This window comes from Schistocerca gregaria, chromosome 3, assembly GCF_023897955.1.
Source record: "Schistocerca gregaria isolate iqSchGreg1 chromosome 3, iqSchGreg1.2, whole genome shotgun sequence".
In the NCBI taxonomy this organism is placed as follows: domain Eukaryota; kingdom Metazoa; phylum Arthropoda; class Insecta; order Orthoptera; family Acrididae; genus Schistocerca; species Schistocerca gregaria.
The window spans coordinates 418,076,102-418,088,628 of record NC_064922.1 but is presented as its reverse complement, the minus strand read 5'-3'; the positions used below and the strand labels follow the sequence as shown (position 1 = coordinate 418,088,628).

General features: G+C 37.7%; 2 protein-coding genes across 2 annotated transcripts in view; one reads left to right on the top strand and one right to left on the bottom strand.

Annotated features, from left to right (window-relative positions):
• Window positions 1–12,527, bottom strand: part of LOC126354337 (thymidine kinase 2, mitochondrial-like) — a 185,740-nt gene that overhangs the window by 172,973 nt on the left and 240 nt on the right. The gene's annotated exons all lie outside the window — the stretch shown is intronic.
• The window catches only part of LOC126354333 (proton-coupled folate transporter-like), a 231,414-nt gene continuing 225,765 nt past the window's right edge, over window positions 6,879–12,527 (top strand). The window contains exon 1 of the mRNA XM_050003899.1: window positions 6,879–7,063. Coding sequence (XP_049859856.1) covers window positions 7,058–7,063 — 6 coding nt within the window. The 5' untranslated portion in view covers window positions 6,879–7,057. The remainder of the gene's footprint in view (window positions 7,064–12,527) is intronic.

Genomic DNA, 12,527 nt, shown 5'->3' with positions numbered 1-12,527 from the left:
CATTGAAGCACTCTGATATTGGAGATCGAATTACAATTGAGTTTCCTTATGGTCAATATTTGAAATTTCTTGTTTACAGACTTTAACACCTTATTCAGATACAGAGCTTGTCTTATTTTTATGATTTAAAATTATCCTGTTATTTGTCAATAATTTTTCTGACTTGACAACTCTTAAAAATATAACTTTTGGAAGTCTAACATATTCAATGAAATGGGTATTTAATTATATTTTAGTTCTTTGTGCAGCTGCTTGTTCCTTATACTGGAATTTTTTGTGTCCTTGGTGACCCGCTTTGATCTATGTCAGTATTACGATAAGGATAGTTTGCTACTCACAATATAGTGGAGATGCTGAGTTGCACACAGGCACAACAAAAAGACTACTAAAGCTGTAAGCTTTCAGCTAGAAGGCCTTCTTTCAAAATAGACAAAACACACACACACACACACACACACACACACACACACACACACACACACACACACACACACACCAATGCAACTCACTCACACATGAGCAAAATAACTGATGATGGTCTACATCTACATCTACATTTATACTCCGCAAGCCACCCAACGGTGTGTGGCGGAGGGCACTTTACGTGTCACTGTCATTACCTCCCTTTCCTGTTCCAGTCGCGTACGGTTCGCGGGAAGAACAACTGTCTGAAAGCCTCCGTGCGCGCTCGAATTTCTCTAATTTTGAATTCGTGGTCGAAGTAGAGAGGATATAAAATGTAGACTGGCAATGGCAAGGAAAGTGTTTCTGAAGAAGAGAAATTTGTTAACATCGAGTACAGATTTAAATGCCAGGAAGTCGTTTCTGAAAGTATTTGTATGGAGTGTAGCCATGTATGGAAGTGAAATGTGGACAATAAATAGTTTGGACAAGAAGAGAATAGAAGCTTTCGAAATGTGGTGCTACAGAAGAATGCTGAAGATTAGATGGGTAGATCACATAAATAATGAGGAGGTATTGAATAGAATTGGGGAGAAGAGGAGTTTGTGGCACAACTTGACAAGAAGAAGGGATCGATTGGTAGAACATGTTCTGAGGCATTGAGCGATCACCAATTTAGTATTGGAGGGCAGTGCAGAGGGTAAAAAGTGTAGAGGGAGACCAAGAGATGAATACACTAAGCAGATTCAGAAGAATGTAGACTGCAATAGGTACTTGGAGATGAAGAAGCTTGCACAGGATAGAGTAGCATGGAGAGCTGCATCAAACCAGTCTCAGGACTGAAGACCACAACAACAACAACAACAACACACATGACCACTGTCTCTGGCTGCCAGGGCCAGAGTGCAAGAAACTGCACATTATGGGAAAAGCAATCTGAATTGTGAGGGCAGTTGGAAAGGGGGGGGGGGGGCAGAGAGAGAGCAGGGTACAGGTGGGAGACAGTAAACTGCTGTTAGTGGGAGCATACAGGAGCAAGGTGGAGAGGAGATAGGGCAGCTAGGTCATCTGGAGTTTAGACGGGAGGGGCGGAAAAGGAGGGAAGTAAAGTCTGTGGGTGTGCTTGTGGATTAGAAGGCTGTGGAGTGGGAACAAGGAAGGTAATAGTTGGGTGAGGGACAATGAGTAATGAAGGTTGAGGGTTACAGGAATGTAGGATATACTGTGGGGAAAGTTCCCACCTGCGCAATTCAGAAAAGCTGGTGTAGGTAGGGAGGATCCAGATGGTACAGGTTGTGAAGTAGTCGTTAAAATGAAGAATTTTGTGTTGGGCAGCATACCTAAAAGCTGGGTGGTCCAGCTGTTTCTTGGCCACAGTTCGTCAGTGGCCATTTATGTGACTGGATAGCTTGTTGGTTATCATGCCCATATAGAATGAACCACAGTGTTTGCAGCTTAGCTTGTAGGTCACATGACTTGCTGGGATGAATGATGCTTGTGACTGGGGATATTAACCATGAGGCAAAGGGTTGTGGGCAGGGGCTATGAAGGAATCGACAAGGATATTATGTTGGTTTATTGGGTGGTGGAATACCACTGGGGCAGGTGTGTGGTGAGGGGAGGGGGGGAGTTAGTGAGTAGAACATTCCTCATTTCAGGGCAGTCGAAACCCTCATGGAGAATGTGATTCAGTTGCTCCAGTCCTGTGTGTTACTGAGTCATGAGGGGAATGCTCCTCTGTGGCCAGATGGTGGGACTTAGGAAGGTGGTGGATGGCTAGAGAGATAAGGCATGGGAGATCTGTTTTTGTACAGGGTTAGGGGGTTAATTACATTCTCTGTGAAGGCCTCAGTGAGACCCTTGGTTTATTTTGAGAGGGACTGCTCATCACTACAGATGCAAAACAGTCATAGTTGGCAATGCTGTTTGAAAGGGACTTGGAGGTATGGATGGGGTGGCAGCTGTCGAAGAAGAGCTTTGCTGATGGTTGGTAGGTATGATATATCTGTGCCATATGGTGAGTAGCAATATATCCTTTTTGTAATATTGTCATTACATCATCCTTGACTTTCCGTATCAGTTTATTTGTCATTTAATGTTCCAGGTTCTTGGTGGAAATGTTTTATTCAAGACATCTATAAAACTATTTTGGAATCCTTCAAAATGTTTATTACTTGAGATATAATGATCAAAGGACTATTTTCTCAGTTTTAACTTATCACTAAACATTAACAAGTTTTCTGTGCCACAGTTCCTTCTCAGATGGGTTTTCTATCTGAAATGTGTGTGTGACAAAGCAACAAACAATGCATTATGAAGTATATCTTATAATAACCAAGTGGCGGTAGGGGAAAACGCACACAAAAGGATTTAACTTTTACTACTGCTGCTTGGTGCGTAGATTTTTTATCTATCCATTTACATTATAATATCAGCTATTGATTATTTTTTCACCAATATTATGAAAAGGAAAGTTGCTACTCGCCATATAGCAGAGATCCTGAGTCACAGATAGACTGTCACAAATAAAGTTTTCAACCGTTGAGGCCTTCATCAACAATAAATGACAGACACACACGCTCATGCAAACACAACTCACACACATGACTGCAGTCTCAGGCAACTGTGGTTTCATATATCTGAGACTGTGTTGTGTGTGTGAGTTGCATTTGCATGTGTGTGTGTGTGTGTGTGTGTGTGTGTGTGTGTGTGTTGCATTAGCATGTATGTGTGTGTGTGTGTGTGTGTGTGTGTGTGTGTGTACCTGTCTGTCATCTACTGTTGACGAAGGTCTTAACAGCTGAAAGCTTTATCTGTGACAGTCTTTTTGTTGTGCCTATCTGCGACTCAGTATCTCCACTATATGGTGAGTAGCAACCTTCCTTTTCATAATATTGCTACATTCCATCCTGGATTTTCTACTGATTGATTATTTTTGTTATTATATCTTATAATAAGTGTGTTAATGTTTCACTTTTTTGATAAATTAAAATGAACCAGTTACTGTGTTGTTGTTGTTGTTGTTGTTGTGATCTTCAGTCTGAAGACTGGTTTGATGCAACTCTCCATGCTACTCTATCCTGTGTGAGCCTCTTCATCTCCGAATAACTACTGTAATCTACATCCTTCTGAATCTGTTTACTGTATTCATCTCTTGGTCTCCCCCTATCATATTTACCCTCAAAACTTTGCTCCAGTACTAAAGTGGAGGGAAGCAGCACTTTATCCCCCACCTCTATCCTGATATCCCACACTCTTCCCAACCCAGCCTACTCCTTGCCCCCACCACTCAGATTGCTTCTCCCACCATGCGCAGTTGCTCACAGTCTGGCCTCATTGGCCAGAGACTGTGGTCATGTGTGTGTGTTGTCTACTTTGGAAGTAAGCATTTTGGCTGAAAGCTCACATGTTTTGCAGTCTTTTTATTGTGCATGTCTGTGACTCAACATCTCTTATACATGGTAACTAACATTCTATCCTTTTCATAATATTATCATTATTCCATTGTTTAAATTACTGTAACATTTGCTGGTAAATCCATAGCCCAGTAGCTCTCAGAGTCCCATTCTTCAGTGAAATAATTTAAAAAATTCTATTTCCATAATTTCTATCACTATGAAGTAGTACACAAGAGCCTCCACGTGACTTGTTTCTTCTCCAGAGCTGCTTAATAACTTTGAAATTCTGATTTTGTTTAAAATTTTAATTTTGCCATCAGTGAAACAGTGCTCATTGAAATAAATAACTCGAATATTTGCACATTGTGAGAAAATGATTTCCAGTTCAACTGTTTAAGAGTTTTTGTGATTTGAAGTGTCAGGTCTGAAACTCTTTATATTCCAATGCATAATATATCTACTCTGACTCTTACTTATAGGTTTTAGCATGTTTTTTTTTTCCAGACAGTGGTTTGGCTTTGTCTTTCTTATTGCTACAAGTGTTATCAGCTCCATCACTATTTATGTGTTTCCCTTATGTTTACAACTTGTCAAGTATCTGTGAACATCTTACTAAATAGTTGAACCAAACCGGCTTGGATGTAAACTCCGTTAAACGAGGTACTTTGCACTTATAATTTTGTTGTTGTCGACGAATACCACTCCCAGTTTATTGCATTGTTGTATAGCATTGCTGTTAGTTCTCTGCACTTAGCTCCAAATCACCAATCTCCTGCACACAACGCCACTGGAGCTACTAATCTGGAAGTAGGGGCTTCTGCCATTTTCAGTTGGGTGCCTTGTGTAATTTATGATTACTCTTCACTGCAGTGGCAAATGGAATTTGTTCCCGTGTTGATAAAAACACTTTGGGATTCTTGTTTTGTTTATCTACTATACTTTCTCTTGAATTTGAAAATGGATACAAAGTAGAATTAAGTTAGTGGAGCACTTAAATGTGCAATGGATTCATTCAAATGATACAAATACTTTAGTGTTACAATTTGTGAGATTTGTTTGTTGGTGGGCTACTGGGAAAACTTAATCAGTTGACAAAGCAGACTGATAACAAAACACTTGTGTGTCCCATCCTACAGTAGTGCTCAGGTGTGTGGAACCCATACCAAATAGAACTTAACAGAGTAAACTGAGCATATACGAGGATTATAAAATGTTTCAAAGTATGGTGTGCCAATGGCCTTGCCACAGTGGGAACACTGGTTCCCATTGGATCACTGAAGATAAATGCTGAGCTGTTGTGAGGTCTGTTGAGGAGCTACTTGATTGGGAAGTAGTGGCACTGGTCATGAAAACTGACAATGGCCGGGAGAGTGGTGTGCTGACCACATACCCTCCATATCCATATCCGATGGTGCCTTAGGCTGAGGATGACATGGCATCTGGTCAATACCATTGGCCTTCGAGGGTAGTTCAGATGGTGTTTGTTTTTATGACTGAATGGAGTATCAGATGGAATATGTGACTGAAGGTTTCTTGCTATGAAGGGTGTAGGATGTTATCTTAGATGAAGAGTCATCAACAGAGGCAGAAGTAATTTTGGGTTTACCCCAGGAAAGCGTGTTGTATATTAATGATCATGTTGTATACTAATGATCTTGCAGACAGTATTAACAGTAACTTCAGACTTTCTGCAGATGATGTTATCAACAATGAAGTACAGTCTGAATGAAGATGTACAAATGTTCGGTCGGAACTTGAGTGGTGCAATGATTGGCAACTTGCTTTAAATGCAGAATTGTGCACTTCATGACATAGTAACATATGAATATAATATCAGTGAGTCACAGTGGGAATATGTAAATTCATGCAAATACTTGAGCGTAATGCTTAGTAGTGACATGAAGTGGAATGATCGCATAGGCTCAGTCGTGGGTAATGATGGTAGCAAACTGGTTTGTTGGTACAATACTACAGATGTGCAATCAGTCTACAAAGGAGACTGCTTACAAATCACTTGTGGGGACCCATCCTAGAATACTGCCTAAAAGTGTGGGACCTACACCAAATAGGACTAGCAGGTGACATTGACTGTATACAGAGAAGAGCAGCATGAATGGTCAAAGGTTTGATGACCTGTGGGAGAGTGTCACTGAGATGTTGAAAGAATGAAACTGGCTGGCTCTTGATAGTAGATGGAAACTGTACTGAGAAAGTCTACTAACAAAGTTCCATGAACTGGCTTTAAATGGCGACTGTACGAGTATACTACAATCCCCTACATATTACTCCCACAGGGACCATTGATGAGATTACATGAATTATGGCATGCACAGAGGCATTTAAACAATAATTTTTCCTGCACTCCATATGTGAATGGAATGAGAAAAAACATTAATAACTGTTACTGTGGGATGTACCCTCTGCTATGCACTTCACAGTGGTTCGCAGGGTTCAGATGTAGACAGGCAGCACTCAGCATAAAGTGAACAGATTTGTTCGACTTGTAGACAATTGCCACAGAAATGCAAAAAAAACCTGAATAGGCAGATACTTGAAGATAGAAGCCAACTATTCACCATACCCCAAAATCATATTTACGGAGTTTCAGGGACCAGGATTAAGTGAGGAATCTAGGAACATATACAATGATAGTGTATAACATATAACATTTTCTTTCTGCCCACAGGCTGAAATTGTGTTCCTTGTATTTGAAATAAAGTGTTTTCTCTAATATAGTAATTAAATAAGTCCGTCTTCAGTAAAGCAATAGCTTACAATTTATTTTCAACGTGAATGTTTCGAATTAAAGCATCCGGTTAGTGGATAATTAATAGGCCTACATTTAGATATCTGAATGAACATTTGCATTTGCACTACATTAAGCGTAGAGATATAATATTGTCTGTGTGTGTGTGTATTAAGCCAGAGTACGTTTTTTACTGTCCGTAATTGGTGTTCGGTAAGTTTCTTGGTAACGCACACAATTACTGAATAAAAAATCTCAGGTATATTCTTTTGTTTTCGCTGGTAAGAGAAACATCGCCACTAGAGACAGCAAATAAAAGAAAGTACGCCCACACAGAAGAATCTCTATGTATTTGCTCAAAAAAGCAGAACGAGTATAATGTGACGCATGGTCACGTACAAGGTCATATGCCTCATGACGTAACAGCTAACTTGCGTGAGATTAAACGTATCACATGACATTTGCAAAAAAATAAAAAATTTTCTGTAGGTATTCGCGACATCGTTTCCACATGACGGTAAGACAACGATTTTATAGATATTTCAAGTTGTAGTGAAATACTTATGTTGAGTAAGATACAGTTTATTGAACAAAACGCTTTGTCCTGTGAATAATGTTTTGACAGTTGAACAATTGTTTCGAACCCTTTTCCCCGGCATCTGTCAAAAGCTGTTGATTTCAACTTTCGTTGTACAGCAGCACCCTGTTGTGACATGTTATACCGTCGATGACAAGGATAATGTGGAAGCAGTGAACTGAATAAAAAGAAGTTAAACGGCGTGCAAAATGAGACGGCAAATGAAACATGATGCGCACCCTACCGAAAAATAGACGGGACTCCCCTCACAAATCAAAATGAGTTTTGTGATTTCAAATAAATGCGCTTGCTCGTTTTAAATAGATGTGATCATATGAAGTGATTAGCATTGATGAATGTTGTGTAATATTTTTTTACAACCTTGTCGTATCATGTATTTGATATCAGTTTCGAAAACTTCGCGGAGGGATGGATTCGCAACCAGTGAAATGATAAATCAAAGTGTTACGTATTGCATAATACATTTTTTTTTTTTTTTTTCATATGTTATGTTGTGCACGCAGACTGATAGTGAGTGAGTGACAGAACTGCCTACACTTCGACAAATATTTCTGATCATTAAGAGGAAATGCTGCCTAAAATATCGCATGTTCTAGATAATTACGTAACCGTACGTGCAGACCAACAATTCCCATAACTTATAATAACAGTTTTCCATCAGTTACGAGGAACTGACAGTTCGACACTAATTTAGCTGTGAAGCAGTATACCCTACGTGATTGCTTTTTTAACCTTTTTGTCATCAGAAGTGTTTGAATCATAAAAGGCTTACTGCTATTCCTTATAGTGGACGTGTCATCCCCAAAATTATATTGTACCTAATTGTATGAAAGCTACCTTTTTTCTTTCTTTTTCTGTAGTTATGCACACAGGTATCAAACGGAGTATAGTTATTTATGAAGAAAATGAGGATTCAAAATGAAACTACAAGAAAATATTTGTGAAGTGTTCCATTTTCTTCACCTATTTCCCTGCCTCCCATAATACCAAGTATTAGATACATGAACTAGTGATCTTTTGGTGGCTGGCCAAGGCATGATCTTAGTTTTAGAAACCACTGCAAGCTCAAGATTATTTGAATATGCTTGATTATAGTGTGGCAGATGAGACATTTCGATCTGTGTTTCTCTCTCCTCTCTCATTAAAAATGAAACCGTGCTGCATGATAAAAGAATGCTGCACATTGAAATGATTGACTGCTCTCTTCTGTATTTCACATCTTTCCTCTTACTGTACTGTAATGTATTTCTAATTATTTTCCATTGCATCAACAATTCATATAGATGTTGTTGACCCTTTAAAGCAATTAAGACTAATGTGATAAAATGACAAAAATGAGGACAGCAGAACAAATTAAGACTAATGATATAAATCTGCTATAGGCTTCATGCAGTTTTTTCATTCATGAATTGTGTTTTGTAGATCCGACTACTATATTACTAAAGAAATGCAGTTATGAGGAAGTCCTTCTGTACCATACATTAACAACAATCACTAATGATGTCATGGATTACTTGATTTATTTCTCAGCAGTATGTGGTGTTCTCCATTAACGATGGAAATCACCATATTAACACATTCTGCAGAAAAATAAATACTGAGTGTTGAAGCTAATTTATGTGTTTCTTATTACTTTAGTCAGAAAAGCTTTCCTTTGTTGCTGCATACCAGTTATGTGAGGTAACTTCTAATTTTTTATTTTTTTTATTTTGATCCAACATCAACTGATTACAACAACAAAAAAGTTTTTTTCCAGTCTTCTGGATAGGTCAGAGACTTACTAGAGTTACATATTATTGCCTGGCACTTTTATCTACACAACTTTTTCTAAATTTAGTTAAGAGAACAATGTTATATATATGGACTATACATAAAAACAATTTGTTATTGCAATACTTAGATTAAGGAGTCTACAGTTTGTGACACAGTATTCAGATCTGAGATTCAAATATTTACAGTTTGTGACACAGTCTAAGATCTGAGATTACATATATTTGTAGATAGATGGTCTTCCATCAGAAGAGTGTACTAAATCTAGAAACACATCTGTTGAATGCACAGGATTGTTTAGGAGCTATAATTTTAATTTCATTTTTGGTTTTGTAATTGGCAATTTGGAGATATTAGGATGGAAGCAATTCAGTAGTTTTATGCCTGCATAGTGAGGGCTTTTCTCATAAAGTGTTGTTCTATGAGTGGTGAAGCAGGACCATTGTGATACAAAATTTACAAAGAAAATTATTACAAGAGAAACTACAGTTAAATAGATACTCAAGGAAGAAGAAGGAAAGTCGCACAGTATCCTCGGACAAGTAATCCATAAAGGCAGTGTGAGAGTGGACCTTAGAGACCTCTATAATTAATTCTTGTTTCTGCTGTGACTTTCCTTCTTTCTCCCAAATCAAAATTAGCAGTTTTATGGCTGTGCAGTATTTGTGTTGTTTTCGTCTGGTGCTGCATCATAGAATTTTTCCTATCCAGGTTTTAATTAAGCACACCAGACAACAACAAAAATAAGCCACCCACAGGAGACCTCACACTAATACCATGTAACATCATTTCTAGCATCGATAATGGTCAGAATTTGGTGAGAAAATGTGTCAACAAGTCTCTTTAGATACGTTACGCCCAGCTGAAGATCCTATTTAATAGTTAGAGTCCTCAGAACAATCAAACAATGAGATGTTTTATTTATTTATTTATTTAGCATCCTTGTATCTCATCATTATAAAAATGATATAGGATTTGTCATAGATTGCCTTACATAGAAAATAGGATATGAAAAGATTTACAATTATATGTGCATAAATAGAAGGCTGCATTTCACGTGCTGTTCCAGATACGTCCAGAAATTTTCTGTGGAAATAAGATTGGGCTAATTTTGTGGGCCATTTGAGGGTGCAATAGCCTAGTGTATTAGTCAAGCTAGGAATGTATAAATTCACTCACAGCAGCATTTTGTATTGTGTTTGGTATTAGAGCACAAGACTTATCTCCAGTTCCCATTAGGTAGCCTCTTGTTATAACCACTCTGCTTATGCCATGTTATGTGGCTATGAGTAATGTACAATTCAATGTAGACATGTTTGGTGTGCGGTCATGTTCAGACAGCCTGTCACATCTCTGTGTCAACCCAGGTTATTGGCACAATTCCATACAGTTGACTGAACATACAAATCACTTTGTTTATACCATATACAATACTCCCAAGTGATCATTGGGCTTCTTTAAGAGTGTGATTAATATTTTGTACAGTCAGCCAAGTTATTATGTATTCGATCAGTGGATGACTATTTCCACTCAACATTGTTTTATGAATATAAGCAGTTATGTTGTGCCTGTCAGGACATCACTGTGATATGGATCATAGTATTTGTGTTCTTAAGCTTTAGCAGGTGAAGCCAGTTTAAAAAAAAATCTTCTGATGTACCATATGTCGTTAGATGTAGATACAATGTGGTCTACAACCCAGAAGAATTTTGTAGAAATTGGCTGAACAAGAAAGAATGTATTAGTGTTATATATGACTAGGTAGTCCATTACAATAGACATTTAGTATTACAATAATGGAACTTCCCAGATGGAAAAATACATTTAAAAAATGGAAAGGCAGGCATCCACCTGTAGCAGACCAATATGTGGTGCACATAAACATGTAACAAAAACCAATATTCACATTAGCTTTTGAGCTGTTGCTCTTTTTGTAGCAAAAGTACACAAATTCACACATTACAAAGACACCCAAATGAGTTTCATGACCAACATGGTGATGTTGGTTCATGTTTGTCTGTGCACACAATATGGCTCTGGCAGCAACAGCTGGTCATTTCTGTTCTGGATACACATACATGCTGACCATTAATGTGCAATATTGTGTTTGCTTAGCAGGCAGTAATAGTCATGTGACTTCTGTGTTTAGGATGTTCTGTTGCATAAAAATAAACATGCCATACAGAGATAAAATGCAGGCAATGAAAACGAATCATGGTTTTTACTTTACTGGCAGTAATCTCTGGACTGTCTAGATGTCAAATTCGTGCTGTCCGAGCATACCAACCAAAGATGCTTGTATTTAGTTTCTTGCCTAATTACTACATAGTTGGCAAGAAATATCATGAGAATGCAAAGTGAAAATACTTTTAGATTCTAATCCCCCATCAGCCCAATACATTGCATGCTGATATAAGTTCAAAGCCAGAAATAAGTAAAGAATTCTAAGAGTTCTGTATCACACATGGACAATGGAAACTTTTTTGTGTAACTACCACATGATGGGTCATGCAGATGACAGGACTCAGTGGCCATGCTGACATTTCATTTTCTGAAATAAGAGTTCTGCATCTAGGTATTATAGAGATCACTGGTTACAGACCATGAGCATTGTCTGTGGTAACTGGCAACTGAGCGAAGAGAGCCATGTAAAAATAATGAACTGAATGGAAAGCATGACCAAGGTCATTCTCTGATGGCTGTTGCTATGGTAGCTGTCCTGTAAACAGCTAGCTTTCAATCACTTAGTTATTCTGATCGGTGTATAAATAGTAAGCTCATGACTTGGATTATTTTTCATGCTTTCATTCCCTGTTGTGTTGAAGAATGATATCCAGTGGCAAGATCAAAATTATGTTATTTATTTATTCAGCAAAATCCAGCAATAAGAGTTTTATATGAAGCAGATAGTTACTCATCTTGCAATGGGTTCATTTAAGGTTTCGAAAATTTTGTAGTCACTTTGTAATAAACCTTAAGGGTGCCTGGTACAAATAATAATTTTCTGTGCTGATGTAATATTTTAATAGTTGCCAATAGGGCATAATTTATTATTTAATGAGTGGAGTACATTTACACTACTTATGTAATAAGTTTTCTTCATGCCAGTCCATATAAAATCCAAAGAATTAGTTGAATAATTAAGTACTGCATGTACATAAGATTATTTTTTTCATCCAGTGGGGAAATTCAATGCTTGACTGAATATGCCCAAATGTTTGTACAAAGACTTAACCTTAGGCTATTTCAGTGAACTGAGAACTATTTTAGTGTCGAATGACTGTTTACACAAATAATTAAAATGTTTTTAAAATAATAACATTAATTAATTTTTTAAATATTTAATCATAACCCACAGTACTTTGTATTTTATAGCTTTTAAGGTGGATGCTTTTTCATTTTATTAAGTGTGCATTATAGTAGTAGTAGTAGTAGTAGTAGTAGTAGTAGAGGGGTTTTGGGCGCAAGACAGCAAGGTCTTCAGCGCTGTGCATTATATCTGTGTTAATGGATGCACAACTAGATTAACACAGTAGTTTTTAATTTTACTTGATTTTTGTTTGTCTGTAAGCATGTCATATCGATACTGCTTCACCACTAATCTTGAACAATG